The sequence below is a fragment of the Anopheles coluzzii genome, chromosome 3 (genome assembly GCF_943734685.1).
Source record: "Anopheles coluzzii chromosome 3, AcolN3, whole genome shotgun sequence".
In the NCBI taxonomy this organism is placed as follows: domain Eukaryota; kingdom Metazoa; phylum Arthropoda; class Insecta; order Diptera; family Culicidae; genus Anopheles; species Anopheles coluzzii.
In genome coordinates, this window is record NC_064671.1 from 37928547 (window position 1) to 37950053 (window position 21507).

General features: G+C 42.1%; 3 protein-coding genes across 7 annotated transcripts in view; 2 read left to right on the forward strand and 1 right to left on the reverse strand.

Moving 5' to 3' along the window:
- LOC120957747 (uncharacterized) overlaps positions 1-21507 on the forward strand; it is a 457854-nt gene that overhangs the window by 154773 nt on the left and 281574 nt on the right. The gene's annotated exons all lie outside the window — the stretch shown is intronic.
- The window catches only part of LOC120957032 (neural cell adhesion molecule 1-like), a 200624-nt gene that overhangs the window by 143294 nt on the left and 35823 nt on the right, over positions 1-21507 (forward strand). For all 5 annotated transcript variants that reach the window (XM_049608386.1, XM_040378954.2, XM_040378953.2 and 2 more), the window contains exon 7: positions 8646-8759. In XM_049608386.1, the coding sequence (XP_049464343.1) occupies positions 8646-8759 (114 nt within the window). The remainder of the gene's footprint in view (positions 1-8645; positions 8760-21507) is intronic.
- On the reverse strand, positions 112-3813 carry LOC120957033 (thymic stromal cotransporter protein-like). The gene is made up of 8 exons (XM_040378955.2): positions 3259-3813; positions 2958-3165; positions 2767-2880; positions 2286-2534; positions 1743-2215; positions 1434-1560; positions 1046-1202; positions 112-894 (listed from the first exon to the last, which is right to left on the reverse strand). Exons 1-8 carry the CDS (start codon positions 3415-3417, stop codon positions 789-791), a joined length of 1593 nt encoding a protein of 530 aa, XP_040234889.2. The 5' UTR covers positions 3418-3813; the 3' UTR covers positions 112-788.

Consider the following 21507-nt stretch of genomic DNA (forward strand, 5'->3'; position numbering starts at 1 on the left):
TTTGGGAGTTATAATTTATATCAGACGCTGGCAATAAGACAGACATTAGGTGTAGGCAAACCGGACGAACACTTCGGTTCACGAATCCTACTGTCAAAATAACGGAAATGATAATGCTGAGCTACTGTATTTTATTGTGCCTACAAGTATTACATTTTATTTTTTACATTATACTGGTAACAGAAAAGACATTAATTTTACGCTAGTAGAAGATACAAAATTTCACGCAAAAATGATTAAACACCTTTGTTAAAAAATGTATCTTATTTGTTTGCATTTTCCATCTCCTTGCGGCATCGTGGAACCACCACAAATGCAATAATGAATATCAAATTGCTTGTAATCAAACCGCGATTGTTTGGAGTTGATTCCAATGCCATTGAACCAATTATTGCAAAATGATGCTGTTTCTTCGAAAGGTGGAAGTATAAATCATGCGATGCGAGATGGCGGTGGAAAAAAACAAAACAATATAAAATCTTCAACCCTGCCCATCTATATCTATCATTTCGATACGCTATTTTTGCTGCAGCACATCGAGGTACATCGAGGGGAAAATAATAATTTCCTGTCCAATCAGTCGCATCCTTCCTGCACAAAGCCGGTCGTCTTATATTTCACTGCTCAGCTCCCGTTCTGTGCGTTCCTCCCGCCCCCGAACGGAGATCCGATTAATGCAAACGAAATATCGCTGTCAATGCCATGACGGCTTCGAGGGTCGAGGCGCAAGGCGAGGATGCCAGCCAGCGTGTCAGCACGATGACGACGGTGGAATGCAGATAAAATCATCAAAGTGCAGTAATATCCACTGCAGGATTATCGATTCCCTGCTTGGTGGATGACTGCGCTCTGTTTTTATCATACTCCGATCGGCGGGACATCAGGAACAGTGCTCTGCAACGACAGGGTAAAGGTAAATTGAAACCATCATCAGCAGCAACATCAACCTCACCAACATCATCAACATCGACGCTCGCGTCCCTGCCTTTGCACGAATATGGAGCTAAAAAATCATCCGAACCGTTCGGGACAGCTAAAAACTTACACATAAATTCCCAGCGAGACCAGCAGAAACGCTTCGCTGAGTAGGAACACACTGCCAATGAAGAACGATTGGCTCTTCAGATAAACCGTGCTGTAGATTGTTGGATAGATGGCAACCTGAGCAGAATCTACAATTCCCAGTATGGATAGCATTTTTCCTGAGTTGTTACAGCGTTGTGCATTTTGTGCGGTATGAAAAGAGAATGTAGAGAGAGAGAAAAAAACTCGAAGCGTGAAATGAATGGAACCAATGTAATTGGAACACACGCAAAACCTCAGTCCCCCACCAGTCTAGCGCCCATATCAATAAATCCAACCCGGGCGTCCGGTCCGGGTGGTACTGTCGGAACCAATTTTCCTTTTCCACTAGCTGACCCCTGATCACCTACCGATTTCGTCCTGTCCCACCAGCTTCGAGACGATGCTCCGGATGGCGATCATTTTGCTGCCCTCGAACACATCGATCGAGGTCGCCACGTAGTACAGGTACGGTTTCACGGTCGACACGGCGATGGCCTGCAGATTACGGAAAAAGCAAACGCGCGCACATGCGGCACACATGGGGTGTGTGCCGGCGGCACAATTAGCTAAATTATTCGCTCCATCGCTGCTCAAAACTTCCGGGGAACGGAAGGTTTACCCCGGAAGTGCAAAGAGAGGGAGGTTAATTTTTCCGCACCCTATCTCGGTTTCATTACCATGATCGGTTTGCCGACGAGCGAGAAGCACACGGAAAACACACAAATCATTGCATCCGAAACGCCTAACCGTTTGCTCAGTACGCCCATCGCCAGCAGGGTGCCCAGCATAGTGGTCAGTAGGTCGTACGATATCCAGGTGCCGAGATTGGTGATCCAGCTGAACTGACTGTACGCCAGGATGGCGGCAGACTCCGCGTCACCGAGCGCACCATAGTTGATGAAGTACGCCAGCAAGGTCAGGTACAGAATGTTCCGACAGTTGAAGTCTCGCTTTTTTAGGAACACTTTCACGCAGTCCACCACCAGCCCGATGTCAAAGAGCTGATGCAGGGTCGGTTTGATCGATTTTGCATCCACCTCATTAGACACGTTCGGGGTCGAGGTGCGTTTGGTGTCTACCGGTTCTTTCAAGACGAACAACCCGTACAGTAGCCCGATACTATCGGTAACCATGCAAAGTGCACATAGCTCTGAAATAATGCAACAAAACAGTAGTTGAATAGCACTCATCATCTTTATGACAGGAATCATGTTACGTACTGATGAACCCAAGGTACTTAAACAGATGTCCGCTGAAGAAGTTGGCCACGATCGGCACGGTGGCATACACGACGGCAGTACAGGCAAACCGGAATGTACGATCCTTCTCATCCGTGCATACCGTCAGATAGCTGTAGATACCTGTTACTACCAACGGAACTCCACCGCTGAATGCGTTTATCAGGTTCGGTACTATGCCCGCCACTTCCAGCGGTATTTCACGCATAAAAACTGCACTCAGGATGTATACTGCATAAACAATGAGAAGTGAAAAGAAGATGAAAGATTCAATATTTGCACAGTTTTAAGCTCCACTAATCACGTGTCATGGTGTGAAAAAAAAAACAAAATTAATGGAGATGATGATATGAGAATGATTGTCATGTTTTCAACAGCACTGCGAAAAGGCCATGACTTCATCAGGGGTTCATTAAAGGTTTAAATGCCCACGAAGCGTAACCATACGTCGCACCATACTCACCCCCGAATGCCACAATATCTGCCGCGATCGGCACGAGTATGCATGGTTTCCTCAGCCCCACACGATCGCTCCAACTGCCAGCAAACAGCAGCACTACCGCCTGCACGATCCCCACTAGACACAAAGCAAACCAGCATCAATGCATCAATCAACATCGAACACCTTTTTTCATGCCGCTCCGCCTAACTTACCGATAATGCTGCGGTACGAGTTCAAGAAGACCACCGCATTGGTAGACTGTTGCTGCGCGTCGCAAACCAAGTTGCGAAACTCGGTAAAATTGTCCACCCCGACCAGCGTGCGGTTTGTGTCGTCTGGTTCGGAGCAAATGTCATCATCTTCCAACTCAACAAAATACGCACAAACCCGCAGATCTGCACCGAGCTTTGTGACGCAGGCCTGCGAGAACAGAAAGAGAGCAGAAGCAACAACAAACCATGCAGTCATCTAACTCGCGTGAACCACTGTGTTTCCACTGTGTTGACCTCCTACCTTTTCGTACTCAAACACCTTAAACGCTGTACCGCAAACAACACCAAAGATGTAGAAAATGATCACCGGTTCGATGGTGATGAAGCGTTTCACTTTGCTCCAGATTCCCTCGGCGGACGATGATGATGACGATGTTACGCTTACGCCATTGCTTTCCATTTCACTGCAGCGCGGTGCAAAACACTGCCACCGTTGCTTTGTTGCCCTGCCCGTGCACTAATGTCACAAACAAAACCACCACCCCGAAAAATCTTCACTGACAGCAACAAACCGCTGAGATCAAGCGTGTCTTGCTCCACGCTTGATTTAGCAAACAAGTTTCGCGAGGCAATGTTTCGCGTGGAGCAGCTTTTCTCCCCAAGAGTCTCTTCGCACTGAACCGTTTGCATCGTAAACAAGTGGCTTTCGGTTCGGTTGGCACTGAAGCTTCCCCAACAACCTATACCACGTTTGCCGTAGCCACGAATTGCTGTTTGTGCGTAGAAAAAAGAGCGTCATCTTCAGAGCACGAAATGACAAATATGTATGTGAGCGAACGTGAGGTTGAACTCCCCCTCTGAAACCGGTAACACAGCTCAGCTGTTTCACGATTCCAGCAGCATCCAATCTATCCTATGTATGTCAGTGTTGGTGATGCTGCGCATGAATTTTTCGATCAGCAAACATACAAACAGGTTTTGTGAGGTTAATTTCCGATCATGCCGGCCAACCACATCGCTAATGCCGTAAGCTTAAGCCAAACCGGAATCCGAAGCAGGGCGGAATTCGTGATCTTGGCTGTTGGAGGTGCATAATTAATACCGATATCAACAAATCGTATATACCGGCAAGTTGACCTTGGAGATATATTAAAAATAACTATGTTTTTTTTTTCTTCAACTTAATGGAAGTAGAAAATGAGAAACTATATTTATTTGTTCATTTTAGGGAAAGTATCAATTCTTTAATAACTATTTGAATAAAATAAAATTGTACTAATTCAATGTGTGCATCTCATTTTACCCATTTTTATACTTATTTTCCTGTGGGATGTTACAGTCCCAGCATATTACAGTATTATTATAACTGTTTTATTCAACAACAATGTACAACGTTCGAAAAAAATCCACATCCATTTTATGATCTAAACAGTAAAAGCGTTGGTTTCTATAAAAGTCACACATGGTTCAATTTCCATTTGGACTGTTCTGCTACAAAAATCGCTGACTACGTGCCAACAATAAGTAAAATGAATTTGTATTGGTCGAAAAGATGATAGAGTTAGAAATAGTAAATTTGAATCTATTATTTTTTAATTCAATTATTATTTATTGATACTGTTCCTTCGTTCGTAGGCAATATATATTTTAAATTAGACCCAAACGATACTGGAGTTCAAATGAAAATTCAAAAGGTTCTATGGTCTAGGCAAAAATCAACGACATGCACGGAACTGCTCTTAAAAGGTTTACAATAATACACATAAATTAAAAAGCGAAACCTTGCAGCCAATGGCAATCCTTCTAAAAACGTTTAATTAAATAATACATCAGGCCTCACTTTCATCGTGTCTAAAAATATCAACATTTTCACTGTCAGTACGGTAGTTTTAATTGCTCAATGTGAGATGGGTAGACACAACAAGTTCCTTGAGCTTCAGATTTCCTATACTTATAGCGTACACACGACTCTTACTAAAATACATTTTCAATCAGCTTTTGCTTTTCAATCAGGTTCTTCTCAGCACTTTTGGAAAAACAGAACAATTTCATGTCCCATCTTCATGCAACACAGCCGACCGCCTCCTCGGCGTCTAGACAGCATATCAGTATGGCAAAACATCTAACTTTCATCGTATTCAATCGATGCAATTTTGTTGGTTGGTATGCAAAATTCAAACTCCGAGTAAGGCTCACATATCAACCGTACGTTAGAGACCAACATTGAGCTTCCCATAAAGCGTACCGATCACCGCAGCACCAGCAGCAGCAATAGCAGCAACAACAAGAACGGCTACAAAAAACGGAACGTCCCGTAACGACGGCAAAGCCTTCCCGTACGATCTACTGTCGGTTCATGTTGTGACGTGGAAATAAATTTTTAAAGTAAACAGCATCCTTCGTGCTCGTCGTTCGACAAAACACTAGAAATTGCACGGCCACGCTATGGAAAGAGTACCGCCAATGTTCAGCACACTTCGCTTTCGGGATCGATACGGCACAAAAGGTGCTGGGAGTCAGAGGCATGCAAAACAATGCAAATACTGCGACGTGATGGAATTTAGTTCACTGTGCGGGATAGATGGAATGTACTGGAATGTGTGTCTTTTTTTATTTTGTTATTCCCTGAAACCAATATAATCCTTTTCCCAAGGTTGGTCGGTTGGATTAGTGACCTCGTTGTGGTTTCGGTTAGCATCGATCTTTGATGGGCGACCACGTATTAGTCGGCCAGGTTGGTATGCTATCAATAAAGCTTATTTTGCCCCAGCTTTGGGAATTTCCACACTGTGGTTAAAGCCGAATTCCTGCTGAAATTGTGTGCAAATTTATTGCTCCACTATGCTGACGGACATGAACAATAGATAATAATCTATTCATTGTGTTGCATTGCTGCTGTTCGGTGTTGCTCTCTTGTCTTTACTCTCTGGATGCTCTGATTTCCTGAAAACGTAGACCAAACATTGCTCTTAATTTTAGTAAGAATTGCATTAAGTTCAAATTGTGAGAAAAAAATTTACACCGGTTTTTTGGCGCTTTTGAGAAAAGATGGTAAAGACCTGTTCGTTCTTCAAATCCTCTTTTTTATTTGCAAATACTTATCCCCAGACTAACTGAGGGAATATATTACTGCTATGTATCGCCCAGACATGCCTGCTATCTTGGCACCAGATGACACCTACCACCCTTCAACTTCCATGTTTCCTAATGCCCCTACCATCTTTCGGGCAATGGCAATAAAAGCTGTACCGGGACACTAGTGCATCAGCAAGAATTCCAGAAGGCAGATGCAGACCCCCAATATCCATCGATATTTGACTTCGGGTACAACGGTGAAGCAAACACACCGATCCCAGCCAATAAACTTGTTCACCCGTTGTACACACAAATAGCGCGATTCACTTTCTCTCCTTCTCCCCTTTTCCCCGTCCCGTGTACACATCGGCCGGAGAAATGCAAATCCGGCCACCCACGACTAGCTTTATTTCCTTGAAGCGCCACAGGAACTATCCGGTGTACTGATCGTTGTGGGAATGGAAATCAAAATGTGCTTTGTGCCATCGAACAGTTTGCTGTCTCCTTCCTGGAGTAAACACACCATCTCACAGATGGCCACTTTATGGTCATGGAATAAATTTTGAGTGGAATATAAGTTGAATGGAAGATATGTGTTAAATAATCTGAAGGAAACAACTAAGAGACTAATTTTGAACCATTTAACTAATATTTTAAAATACAAAAATACAAGCATTTAAAATACATATCTTAAATATTTATTCCGTAGTTTTTCCCCCGTAGAAAGTATGTATATACCCATAGTGACTAAACACTATGCAAACTACTCGCACGTGTTCGATTGAATCGTACACAGCGATTTACAGGACATATGATAATGAATGGTCAAACAAGCTGCTCGACAAGTAGCCTTCGTTTTGTTTATTGATTTAAAATTCTACCACTCGTTAGCCGAAGCAATTGTACCTCGCTCTCGGAGACGGGGATTCAACTTTTTATGCTGCCCTGTCGGTGACACTTTCAATGAGCTCCAATCGGGGTAAGCTGTTTCAATTCAAAGAAGATGGACAAACTAGTGCACAATGATACCGAGTCCCAGCGTTAAAGAATGGCTCTCCTGTCTCCTGTCGTCGCCTTTCAATATACTCCACAGTGTGTATTTAACGTGTGTTGATACAGTGGCTTATCTCGTTTTAGATTGCCACTACGGCAGGCGATGCATTTGTGCTCCTTCCCCAAAACGAATCTGTTGATAATCCGGCTTTGATGCAATCTATGCTCGGCAAATACGGCAGACGGACAGAAAACCCAAAGCAAGTTTGAATGGAACTGTTTAAACAGAAGTTATCAAATCAATTTATGTGGCCAAATTGAGAAATCGAATCTGATGCCGGTCATATGCGCAAATACTTCCTGTCGGTCCAAGGGTAGATGCTAGACTTTTCTGCTACTCTCGTTGGTAGTCGGATTTGATGTATGTGTTTGGAAGGGAACGAGAAGGTAAGCAATTATTTGTCAACTGCCATTTTGCTTGCTAGTTGCAATAATACGCTGTTGAAGTATCGGATACACTATGAGATGTCCGTTCGAATGCAGAGGAGCTACTGAGAAAGTCATGGACATAAAGCACCGAACCTTACCAAACCTTCTTACGCGTACGTATTTCTCTCTCATTCAATAGTTCAATCCCTGACTATCGTTCCCAAGCTTCTGTGGGCTGCCTGCTCCTTTCAGCAAAATAGTGCTTTGAATCTGTGTTGGTCTCTTAACCAGGCAGGAATCACCTGACGGCGCGGGAAAAACTTTTCCCATTAATTCGGCTTTCGGAGATTCAATTACACGCCCTCGCGGCTCCTGTTTTACACCTCTGCATTCGGTGCTAAATCAGTGTAAGAGGAACCTTCAGTAGGGCAGTGGTGATAGCGTTTGCAGTTCAGAAGCTGAGCTAGATGAGCAAAAAAACAAAGTTTTATCGTAGACCTTTACTAGCAAGCTTGCAATGACATGCAGCCTCGACAGGTACCAACTACGGATGGAAGGATGATTCATTACTAAAACGTAGAAAGTATCTAGCAATAGCCAAGAGACTCTATTATTTGCTCAGTCTATTGCGCATTTTATAAACGATGTTGTTAACATGCCTGTCGTTGGTTTGGATGTCTATTAAACAAGGCTAGTTTATAAAAATAATTGGAAAATACTTTAAGACTAACTTGCGGAACGTGTTTAGCATAAGCGATAAGGAAAAGTTTAATAGAGTAATACGGAAATCATTAAGATTAAAATCAGAGTGCCGTGGTTTAGAAAAACTATAAACCCGTTTTAAAAGAGCAATGTTTTTCCGTTTCTTGACCAAACATTCTGTAAAATGTGTATATTAATGACCAAAATTCTCGTTTTACATTCTCTAAAATATCGCCTATAAGAAAATAAAAACGACTAAAACCAACCCTCTTATTAACATACAATTTTAAGCAGAATGACCAATTTGAATGATTTTTTCTGCATTTATATGCACCTTTATACTATTATGTTCTTTTACATCACTCCATGTGCTTTAGTTAAACCGTATTAAATAATATAACCCCATTTCCTTTCCCAGCCCATAAATAATAAGAGCATAATGCTGCAATAATAATATATTGATTATTTGTTTTATTTTCATATTTCCAGTTCTTCCCGAGCATCCCGTGGTCCTCAGTCAATGGGGACAACAGTTAAACAGCTCAAAGCTTGGACCGAAAGAGGAAGGTGACGACATTGTCTTAACATGTCGTGTTGTAGGAGGTAAGATATATTTTCACTTTTTATTTATTTAGCTAGACTGGCCTTAAGGCCCGTAGTAGCTAGGTATTCCTAATGTCAATCTCAAAAATTTGTAGTTTGAAAACATTTGATTTATATTTCTTCTACAATTATCTTAAACCTAGCTTTAACTGCATAACTAAAGAATCATAACGTATGGAAAATATAGGATTAGTAATATATTGTTGTTAATGCAGTATTAACTATCTATTACTGCATAACCATTCCGTAATTTCCAATCAAACGTCTAATTTTAGCATTGTCTTCCTAAAATTGTCAACTTTTGCATCTCGTACGACATATATTCGTGAAACGGCAGCAGCAATACTTATGCCGCTAGCCACTTCCAGTACTAGTTTCGATTCAATTTGAAGACACTACTTTCACATCTTCCTGGAGTCCATTTTCTTAATGCAATTATTGGCAGTTACTTTGCCAGCACGGGACGAACACACACCCGGATAGAAGAAGTTGCCTCCGAAACAACCGGTAGCTTCTCAAGAAGCAATTCCTAACCTCAATTAAACCGACCAAACTACCAGCCCGAAGCCGGTCGCCGGTGATCGTGGCAGGATTATTGCATCAAGTTCTTCATCAGAGTGCCGACTACGGCGGTGAATGAATCTCCAGTTCACCAAGGAAACTTCACAATAATTTCCAGCCGAACACTTGGTGCTGTCCGCCTAGCCGGTATCCTGCAGCGTCACGAAAGCGTACATTTTACACTGATAATGACAGAAGTTTAATTGATTCATTAGTATGCAAGACTTACACAGCCGGAAACGCAGAATTCAACCTCAGTCGTTCTTTAGCCCCGGAACCGGCACTATCTTGACATGCCCATTCCCCTCGGATCACAGTGGATTGTTGGAAAACCCGCTCCAACGTGTACGCAGGGACCTACGAAACGTCAAGGCGCCTAACGTTCTCATCCCTGTTACCACGACGTACCGGTCTCACACAGTCAGGATCAAACAGAGATTCAGCTCTGCCATCGGGGACCTGACAAGCGAGCCCGGTCGGGATTCGCAAGTCATTGCTATCGTTTTACATCGGACCCATCGATGGACCTAGATTGCAGCGCTGGGTAATCTACGTTGGGAAAAGACCGTAAAATTGAATCTTAAAATGGGTACGGTAAGGGTAAGGATTATCCTAGCCGAAAATCACCGAAACCCATGTGAGATGCTTTTGTTATGCTCGATTCTGATTGTGGCCACAGTGGATGAGATAGTATTCATATGAGCGTTCTTACGCATAATACTCAACACATGGTTACGGAAGAGTAGAAAATCAAGCATCTCAATTTGTTCAGATTAATGATTTCAAGGGCATGCTTTCTTCGTACGGTAATTTAATTTTACATTCTACGAAAGCATCAACTTTTGCCATGGAGAGATATGAATGTGCTTTTAATGTCATTTTACTTTACGGGCGTTCTGTTTCCTTTATCGACAGGACGATCAACCGGTTTTAAGTCAATTGAAAAATTAATTCAGAATGTGACTTTAAAATCTCTTGCCAAGACACATGTCATCATTTTCCCCCTGTCAGCAGAAATCAGATCTTAGACGCATCACTCGTATATCTGTTTCTGTCATATGTAAATTAACTGTTCTTTTGAGGGCATACAGTGCTCTGCTTTTTTTACTTATACTAGAGGCTAAGAGCTCCTTGTTGGAGTCCCTACTCCAGAGGTCAGATGGCTGTTTAATAAATAATAATAGGAACTATGTATTTTTTAAATTTATACTTAACACGAACGATTTCGAAAATTGATATTTGATGATAAATAAACTAATTGTTTCCTTAACGTCAAGGATCAGATTACGTCTGAATAGATTTTCTGAAGCTGTTTTTAAACTTTACAAACAGTAGGATTGTCTAATTTATGAGAAAAAGCAAGTATTTTCTTTCTTCTTTTACTTAAACCCCTTCCAACCGAATTCCTAATCCCGATCATTCTTAGAGTATATTCCACATCTTTTAACGGCCGCTCATCGGCACCACCAAATATGCAGCTCAAGTATGCAGTGCTCACGTAACAAACTCGCGGTAGAGCAAAAAAAAATCACGCAGTATTTTAAAACCAAATCCCAAAGTCCCAGGAGGACTGACTTTTTAGCTTGCCTTTTGAAAAGTTTCCCTTTTCTAGCTGAGCGAGGGTTACTCCGCCCTGGGACGATGCATTTACTGGTATTTACGATTCTTCAATTTTCCTACAGGGAGTAGAAATACTGTACCCAGTACCTGTACCGCACGGTAAGCACTGAAAGTTTTTCATGTATGCAAACAGTTGATAACACTACTGTTAGTGGACTGGGTTCTGCTGAAGCTTTCATCCCACAAAGCGAACAATTTCAACCGAACCGTAAGCTTACGGGAAGGATTTTAAATAAGAGGATAAGTGCAGCAAACAAAACTTCTTCAAAGCAAAGTGTTCCAAACACACATACACAGTGTAGCATGACGTTTAAGCACGAGCACAGCTAAAGACATGCGAAGGTAAACCCAAAACGCACTACACATGCCCACACGTCTTTCGACAGCTAAGTAAGAAGAGGCAGGGAAAGAGAAAGCAGGCTGGTGAAAGGAACTATAGAATTTTGAGCAAAAGTTATGGTTTGGTTTATACACAACTTTTCGACGCCCTGCGTCCCCACAAACTAACACGCTGTCGCCGCTGCATGCGGATTGGTACGCATAGGAAGCGGGCCCCGGTGCACACCAAATGGATAGGTTTGCAACACTTTTCGTCACCTTGCTGCCCGAACTAGTTCAGGTCTCGGCCGAGGTTTATCGGGCAAAGAGCTATTTCCGCTGCAGAAATGAAAGTTGCCTCCTGCTCCTGCCAGGATGTCGGGGCGGGTGGGTCTTCAACAGTTTAACTTATCCGTTCGGCGTGGCGCGTGGTGTGATTGAAAAATGTTTTATTATTAAAGTTACAGTTTTCGCCGACGGTTTCATAACCGGGGCTGCCGTCGGAAGGAAATGAAGTTATTTCAGTTTGTAAGCAGTTTCTCGATGCTCGATTTAAGCAAACGCGATTTGTCGGGAGCGTCAAAAATGCTTATACAGTCAAACGTCCAATATTTATTAAATGGACCAACAAACATGATAATAATTTGTTCAATTTTTGTTGCATTTTGTAAATATTGTCATATAAAATTATATTCTCTTGGTTATGAATTATTCCCAAACGAGTGTAATCATATCACATGATAAAGATATCTAGCTGCACCACGAGACAAATGATGTTGAATTTAAGCTTCAGAGAAAATCATCCCCAAAAATCAAACAGCTTTATTCGTCCAATAGACACTCAAACGAACCCCCTGTAACTAACATATCTCACGTTTCTTTCGTTGGTTAAATAATACATCAAAGAAAGTATACAATTCTGGCCAGGGTTGATAAATAGTTTGACGTTTTTTTGGAGCAAAATTGCGTCCAAAATAAATCGCATAGGCTGATGAAGCTACGGCGCCTCCATCGGCCGACCGCACGTCATTTATCATTATTCTCAGCCTCTCCAGTGTAAGAAGCTTCATCACTTCTGTTTGACGTTTTGCAACAACAACAAAAAAAAGCATCATTTGGCAGTAAATATGATGAAGATATTGACGAGGCCCCAGTCGACTCACGAGTGCGGTCAACACGAATGCCACAAAGGCTCGTCTAGCGGGCAAACGGAGGAACCAGCCGGACCATTCCACTGACGTATGGTATTTACACCTGTTTCCATCTACGTTCGAATCTCGTGCCGTTTGCATCGAATCGCAAACCGCTTGCTTCGAATCGCATGCCACTACGATTGAATGCGTGCAACTATAGTTGAATCGCGTGCCAGTACGGTTGAATCGCGTTCCACTATGGTCGAATCATATGCCACTACGATCGAATCGTGTGCCGCTACCATTGGATTTCTGAAAGCAAGAGCATAGTAAACTGTTTGTTTACGTTTGAAAGCTGTTTCTTTCTTCGCCGACGGCATTTAGTTTGTAAAATACTAATAAAAGGGAATTCTCTGATTATAGGTAAATCACGAATATTGGTTTAAACCATAGTCCTTTGTTGATGGTAAAATCCTTGTTTTCAACTAATATTCGGTGTTCGTTGGTAAAATCCATGGTTTAAACCAATATTCGTGATTTACCTATAATCAGAGAATTCCTATTCTATTTTACAAATGAAATGCCGTCGGCGAAGAAGGAAACAGCTTTCAAACGTAAACAAACAGTTTACTATGTTCTTGATTTCAGAAATCCAATGGTAGTGGCACACGATTCGATCGTAGTGGCATATGATTCGACCATAGTGGAATGCGATTCAACCGTACTGGCACGCGATTCAACCATGGGTGCACGCATTCGGTCGTAGTGGCATGCGATTCGAAGCAGGCGGTTTGCGATTCGATGCAAACGGCACGAGATTCGAACGTAGATGGAAACAGGTGTATGAACCTAACCCTTAACCATTGTATCGATTAATCATTTTCCAGCCAGCGTCGATGGTTCAAGCCAAGCTTCTTGCTGTGGTTCCGAAACCAAACCATTTTCCCCGCAACGCAACGAAACTCAACGTTCATGAAATTCAACTTCACACGACCTTTCCTTAACCGCTCGCCACCAAAGCAACGCCTGAGCACGGCTATCGAACCGGGTCGACATTCCTGCAGCATCCCAACATTCCGACCAAAATTGTTCAGGATGGCCCCCAACGAAACCCGGCCCGTATGTACGTACGTACCCGGCACGGTGGACCGGGGTTCGTTTGATGGTGTCCTGATTTGGAGATTTATTAAATCGGCACTACTCACCGATTTATCACCGTTCAATCAACATCATCGATTCGTTGATTTTGGGAAACCGACCAAACCGTTTGTTCATGGACGGCTCTGGTGCTAACGGAGCCATAGTGCTTGGACGGTGTCCTTCAGCAGGCAATAATACTAGCCTGGACGAAAGCTTAAATACCGCAGCATGGTAGCCAATGTTCTGGTGGACATGAGAACACACGGAGCAGCTGACCGTTTCTTACCGTACCGGGCGGCTAAAGCTTCGTCACCGTACACCGGGTACGGGTAAATAATTTAATTAGCCTGCCAATCACAATTCCATCACTCATCAGACCCATCCAATATGCTCCGTTTTCAACTGATTCGCGTCAAACATCGGCACCTAATTCGCTGCTACTAGCACGTGCACATCGTTCCAGGTTCCGGATTTTGGAATTGAAATTAATGATCCTTGCTGTTCGGTGCATCAGATGCAAGTGGCGCTTTGTATAGCCATGCTACCTGTGTCGTGCTACCGGTGCTCAGCTGAACACGGGGCGAGATATGATGTGATTGGGCGTATTTTTGTGCAGCAGGTTTTCGTTTGCATCAAAACGGTCGATTGATTCTATCGGTGGTCTTTAAGCTTGATTAAAGTAGCTTTAAAATATGTTTTATTTTTAGGTGCCACAGCAGTACACACATAAGTAAAATGTTGTCCAAATTATTGAAAAATCCAAAAAATTTATCTACGGTTCAGATAAGATGTAGAATAACACATGGATACATATTAATATTAATAAGTTACATTTAATAATCAACAGGAACAGTCCACGTACTCTATTGATATACTGATCTCTATGGTCATTTAACCCTAGACTAACCCAGCAAAACATATCGTCGCATTCGAACGGTGGTGGAAATGGTATGAGTAACGTTGATTGCGGTGTCAATCGACAGGCCAGGATTTACACACAACGGCCGTAAATATTGGGCAAATTCCCCCAACGCATAGCTGGGAAGCCGGCACGTGTGGTTAACGAATGTAGTTCGAATCGGAAGTCCCACCCACCAGGGAGGGGTAGGCTATGTCATTCTATTTCAGTGGCGCAAAACCCCGGGCGGAAGCGAGCGTGGTAAAGAATAACGCTCTACCATCCTTACCAGGGCGCTGCGGAAGTAAATGGGAAATAAATTGGTTTTCATCCATCCCATCCACTGCTGGAATTAAAAGTCTTCTGCACGCTAGCACTAGAGCAGCGTATCCCGTCCGCCCTGTTCGGCATTCGCTCCATATTAGGTCTAAAAACGTGATAATCGATCGGATGGTCGAATGGTCAGATTTGATCGTTGGTCCACACCGTGCTTGGCGTAGCTTCGACCGAAAATAGCCCATTCTATCGCCCAAAATCGAATGATCGGCTTTACGGAGACCATCCGATTATGGCGCACCGAGCGACAGTGTGGCAAAGGCCTCCTGCGGTGATGGTTTTCATTTTGGCAGTTGTATTTTTGTCCAACATTTTTTTTACCCAACTGCACCGATAGGCAATTTAGTAGCACGGGGAAAAGTGAGCCATTGGAGGGGGCAAGAACCAAAGAGCAAAATAACAACCAAAATAAAAAATACCATCCTGCAAAAATCGTTTCGAGCAGAAAAAGTGAGACAAAATGAACTTCATAGCTTCAAGAGCGAATATACGCCCGCCAGGATGTTCGTCAGTTTTTGAGATGACGTGCACCTACTAATGTCAGAATGTCGCCCGAATCGTTTGTGCTTCCGGACGAACGAACCGTGTCCGTGCCCTGCATCATGAATCGTCTGATTGGATTCAGTGGTTTATGACACGCATTCCTCGGAGAATGATTAAATTTTTTGCCATTCTTGCCATCCATCCCTTCCGTATAATCTTTTTGTTTTCTTCCTTCCTTTATCGTTTGCTGGCATATAAGGAAAAATGTTAATTTCTTTTCTTAGTACTGCTTTGATCTGTATCGAAATTGTTGTTACCACAAAAAGTCAATTTTCGGTACGTCTTTGGTACGTGTGTCGATAGTTTCTGCAAGCCTCTAGTGTGGTGATAGATGTGGTCTTTCCTTGCTTGAATTTATATATGTTTGCTGAACCTCTCAAACCTCTCTATGTCGTACTGGTCGATTTTTTACGTTTTACGTTAAGGGAGCGGTATAGATATTTTTGGATGATCAGGCGTTATATATATGTGGAAAGTTGAAGAATGTTTACTGCGGTCTATGGATACGAATTTTCAATAGGTTGTGCTACCTGTAAGCAAATCTTATCATTTTCTAGATAATAGATAATATATAAACGTAGAAAGTCATTCTGTTGATCCTGATTTTATGTGAACTCTGGTAAAAACTATGTATCTCTTTGATTACATATTCATATAAACAACACGTATAAATCAAATTCTATGATCTACCAAAATAACTGCGCAGAATTCTATGTAATAGTTATGTAGAAATCTGAAAACATTATTTAAAAAAATATGTTTACATTAAAAACTGTGAGTAAATATTCAACATCCTTTCTTGGCAATGCCCAAATGAAACAGTGTTATTGTGGTGTATTACAGTACTGTAGTACTGTGTTGTCTACATTGAAATTATGATTGCAGACGGAACGAATATTTTACACAAGGTTGCGGAAACAAAGCTATATGACTACAGTGAACTCTTATTTGACACTTCTCCAATTTTAAAAACCTCTCTTGTTTAAACATTTTCCACAGTCTCTTCATTTCCGGTACATTTTTGTCCCTCTAATTTGGAAAATCGCTCAAATCTGTACCCCTCTTATTTGTGTACGGTGTTGCCATGGTTATTGAATGATATATGCTCAAATTAGCAATCGTGTTTGCAGTTTCCTATAGCAACAGTTAAGACTGCATACTAAATGTTCTGCTTCTTTCTTGTTTTTATGAACCTTTTATTCACTTTCAACCTCTGTAATTTGTAAACCTCTCTTATTCTACAGTCCCATCGCCTCTCAAAAAAGAGAGAGTTGACTGTATAACTATTTGAAAAATGAGGAACTTGTTCACGTTTCAATTATAAGTGTAGACCAAACACTTATTCTTATTTATGACTCATGTACACAAATAGGTAAATAATCGTAAAAAAGAAAATAAAATATAGGTTTCCGAGTCACTAGCTTTTTTTCACAACGGAATAGTATGTCTTGCGGAGGATGGCCTTGTCTGAACATTACGAAAAAAGCGTTAACACAATATTGTAGCCCGAAAAAAAGTATGATAGATAGCACATTCTAAGAATGAATACTAACGAGGGAATGCCGGAAAATCCCTATATCTGTCCACTTAGTGTCTTGCATAGGTTGTCCTGGGTATTTACATCATCTACTCTTAATTTACCTTCAAACTAAGCACTATCAATGAGAGAATGAGAAACGATTGGTTTTGATCTGATGTTCCCTAATATTAAAGTGTTTTTTTTTATTTTTAATATTTGTAGACGCTTTTGATTATCTGGAATAAAGGCGGGATTTGTGGATCTCGAAAGTGAACGTCTATATGATGAATGGACTCGCTTGATTTGTTGTCACATAAGGAGTATCGTATTCTATTGAATATGTGTTATAATGCAAACATGTCTTAAAGTTATATGGCTGGACTGCTCCATCTACATAAAACAAAGGGTTGTAATTTTTCAGCAAAAAATTCAGCTAAAATCAATAACATGAAACATCTAACACGTTCACTTTAATGCTACAGTTTCATCTGTTTTACTTATATTTCGTCGATTTATGATTGGTTGCTTCCTTTACGTACTTTTTTTTAAATATCCCTCACAATGAAACATGAGACAACTCCTCTCAAAATAACCGAAAAGACACAAAAAAAACTAATATTACATCAAACAATTCCACATCAAACTAGTATCATCGCACCGAGCGCCTCCGTTCCGCAATAATTTCATATTGAGCAGCATTTGCCAAGTATTTTATCATAATAACACAGCTTTATGTATGTTGCTTTCGGTGCATCCACCAAACCCCCAACGGCCAAAGTTTTGCTGGCCAGCGCCCGTTTTCGCTTCATATTTCACTGACACTGGTGAAAACATTACGGCACGTCTGGGAGATTCTTTTTGATCTACAATCACACCGAGCACCGGCCCAGCGCCAGCGAGTCGTTTCCATTTCGTTTTCCATGGTTTTTGCATATTCTTTCCCCATCAGAATGCTGCAAATCTCGCTTCTTTGCCTCGGCGCTCGGTTGCATTGCGCAGCGCAGGAAAACAAACGCAAAAGATGCCCCACCCCACCTACCCCACAGCTTCCCGCCCGGATGCACCGTTGCCAAGGGGAAACTAATAATATGAAAATATTATCTTCGCGCAATAATGTTGAAATATGGTGCTTTTGATAACAGTAGCACACAAACAAACAAAGACACACAGCCATACAAAAGACACACAACAATGTACAATACACCTACTTGCGTGCACCGGTGTATTCGTACACGGCAGCGAACATGAAGACTACTGTTTGGGGGCCATAATTTAACATGATCACCCATCACATGCCCATCGGCACCCAGCCCCAGCACCGGCACCCTCCTCAGCCGTACCAAACAGCGCACAGCTAAGCCCTCCCAAACGCGCGATAAAGCGAAAACCGTTTCGTATTAAAGTGCCAGCAGATTTACAGCGTGATAGGCGGCAACTCGCAGAGTAGTAAAGCGATACGGCAGAAGAAGAAAAAAACAACAGCGTGGCATGAAAAATACTAGCCTCTCACACGTGCACAACAATGGTTCGAACAAACGCATACGCAAGCAAGTGGCTAGCAGCATGTCGATTATGCCAGGCTCGCACATGGTTCTTCCCGTCCTCCGTTCTGCCAGCCAATCGCTGCTGCCGCCAGTAAAGTATCGCGCTTTTATGTGACAAAATGTGTCCCATTCACAGGCGTCATATATCTCAATCCGGATTTTTCCCGGTCGCAATATCCCACGACAATCATCCACCTTCCACAATGCCGATCGGGCCATCGCCATGCGCTGTGGCGGGCCGGTAACAAAACGGTTGGGCGCGCAGCACTTGGGAGTTTCCCGTGTGAGCACACAGCTCAAACGTGTCACAGATTTACATATTTCGTGCAAATAAATTTCTCCGATAGCGTTGATGGAATTCATCCCTGCGAAAATCTGTCCCACTGTTGGGTTTTACTTTGTGTTTTTTTCTCTCTCTACCTCTCATCCCATGACAGCACCATATCGCACACGAGCCGACCAAATTGGAGAACAGGGTAGAAAGGTGTAGCGAGTGATAGAAAATTGCTTTGGGAAGCTTCACACCACGGTGATGCTTCGGATTGTTTGTAGGATGGGCTGTGCATCATGAGCCAGGAGCGAAAAGATCGCCATGATAAACAAAGTAATCGTACCATGGTTGTTGTTTTTACATCCCCAATACACAAACACACAGCAGCTGGCGTTTGGGTACAGATCCTGTGCGGAAATGACTCGCAGAGTTAGTACATACTGGCGATGCGATATTGACATGATAATCACATGTCAAGCGTGACAGTCTGGCGGAGACTGCTGTCACTTATGCATTCTGCGGTAACTACTCATCACCCGCATCGATTCGCAGCGCAATCATCGATTTTTCTACAGTTTCTTTTTATTAACCTCATACCAATCTCGCTTTGTAAGTGCATTTTTATGCATCATTACACACTGACGCATTTCAAACGTAGTTCTCCAACTACTCCCTTTAAATTGACTATGTCAAATGTATCTGAAAGCGAAGTACGAATTAAATGAACAGTATCAGTGTATAAAATTCTTCTATACGAAGAGCTAGTAAGATTATACTTCTAAAAATGTATTGAATTTTTGTTCTGTCATTTCGTATGCTCTCTGTGAAAATGTCATTGAAACAGTCCATTGTAGACGTATTCAAATGTTCTTGCAAATGGAACTGGGTCTATCGTTTTAGTCTATTCGTCCTTGGTTTTGTTTTTAATAACCTCTAAAGCTTGAAAAAGCTTATCAAGAGTCATTCAGGTGAAATCTGTGTGGCACTTTTTCCGAAATATTACGTGTGCAAGGATTATTGAATTGTGAGTGTTTAACGGGATATGTTTTAAAATTATTGAAGAAAAATAAAGTTCTAACAAAGAAAGTGTCACAAACCAACAATTCCTGGCAATATGTTTAATTTGTAAGAGCAGCATTTGTGTCACTTGGAGAAATTATAAATAGATTGTCAGATAGAAATGTTGCAAAGAAAAATAACCACTAGGAAATGTTCCTACTTTTTCAAACCTATCACCCCTTAACACTTTAAGAGTCGTTGGCATACGCTTCAATAGCATCGATTGTATTTGATCGTTACAAAATCACATAAGATGTTTGCTGGAACTGCACTCCATACATTTTATTGGGCATGAAAGTCACCACTCTTGGGATTGCATTTGAACCACATTAAGTATTGTTTACCCCTCCCCCCCCCCCCCCCTCTCTTTTTACTAAGGTTCTGCATCCAATCAATGTCCTTTGGCCCAAACGACGATCCAACATAAACGTAAAGCTTTTCAAGCAAAACTCGTTGTTTTACACCCAGCCCCCGTATCGGACACTTTTTTTGATTTTGTCAGCATAAATTCCGAAACAGGATCGATTACTGACGGAAAGCCGTCCGCCACATGCACACAATTCAACATAACCGAACGGGAGCAATGGCACGAAGGCAACATAAAAGTGTCGAGATCGAGCAACAACCACAGCAGCAGCATCAACAACAACAACAATAACAACAGAGCTGTGAACGTGCAGGACAAGGAAAAACGGCATTGTCATGAGTGGGGCCAAAATAAATTTCTCATCACATTCCAGATTTCCTGCATCCGGTTATGCAAAAACCGGAAGCGTGTTGAACGAGGTACACTCCCCCACTTTCTGGGGACGAATCTGCTGATACAGGCTATCTGTATTCGAAGAAGCATTCCCGTGACTGTGGTTGCGCTAGTGTGGGAGGGGTGGGGCGAGAAACGGAAGGATGCTGGGAGACCCCGGGAAGGACATGTGTTATCGATACTGCAAAACGGTTTTCCTGACATCCATCATTCATTCGACACTGAAAGGTTGGCGGCTGCCAGGCCGCTTCCTCACTGATGGAAACACGCCATGGAAGTGGTTTCAATGCGTAGCAGCCCGGTCTCGAATCCAATGGAAACGCGCGTTTTCTCTCTCTTGCTGTCTGCCACACTAGCCCTTCACAACAACGATCGTGACAGAAACGATGCCACAAGGTTTGGTAGTGTCGACCGTAAGCTATCAGCATTGGAGGTGACTGCTCGCTGGAGATGTATAGAATGTGGGAATAAGCGTAAATAATTTATAGAAATAAATAGCACCTTTCGTTCTAAAAGCATCCCGAACAAAGCTTCTGGTACATTGAGATACACTTTGCCAAATATGTACGTTCTTAGTGTAGCGAAAGAAGCACTTATAAGAATGCTTAAAATGAACGTTGCTACCATCATACCGATGTTTCAGCATCACGTACATGGTTTGACTCGCTCTAAAGAACAGGTATCGCTAGAGTTTGTTGATATTACTCAAGGATATTCAAACTGAAGCCTGGGTGTACTAAAACTATGCTTTGAAACGCGATACTAAACCTCGAAAAAATATTACTTTCATTGATTTTCTTTCAACCATTACAGCCCACTTCCTTTCAATTTTAAGAAATCAAGCTGACACCTGAAACTGCGCGGACATGAATAGTTTTCATTCCAGCACGTCGTTTCGTATCAAGAATTTGCTACTGTAATCCTTTTAACTAACATTTTGATGATATGAATTGTACATCATGGAGTTACTAACACAATGCACATCGTGAGTTCATGCCTCCGTAGCAAGGTCCAACTATCCGACTGAGTGTTATATTTAATAAGTC

Excerpts from the sequence above, each read along its gene's own strand:
- LOC120957033 (XM_040378955.2), bottom strand. The coding sequence starts at position 3,417 with ATGGAAAGCAATGGCGTAAGCGTAACATCGTCATCATCATCGTCCGCC. Across the intron at positions 2,216-2,285 it reads TAAGTACCTTGGGTTCATCA|AGCTATGTGCACTTTGCATG; the intron begins GTACGTAACATG and ends GCATTATTTCAG. Across the intron at positions 1,203-1,433 it reads GGTGGGACAGGACGAAATCG|GAAAAATGCTATCCATACTG; the intron begins GTAGGTGATCAG and ends GTAACAACTCAG.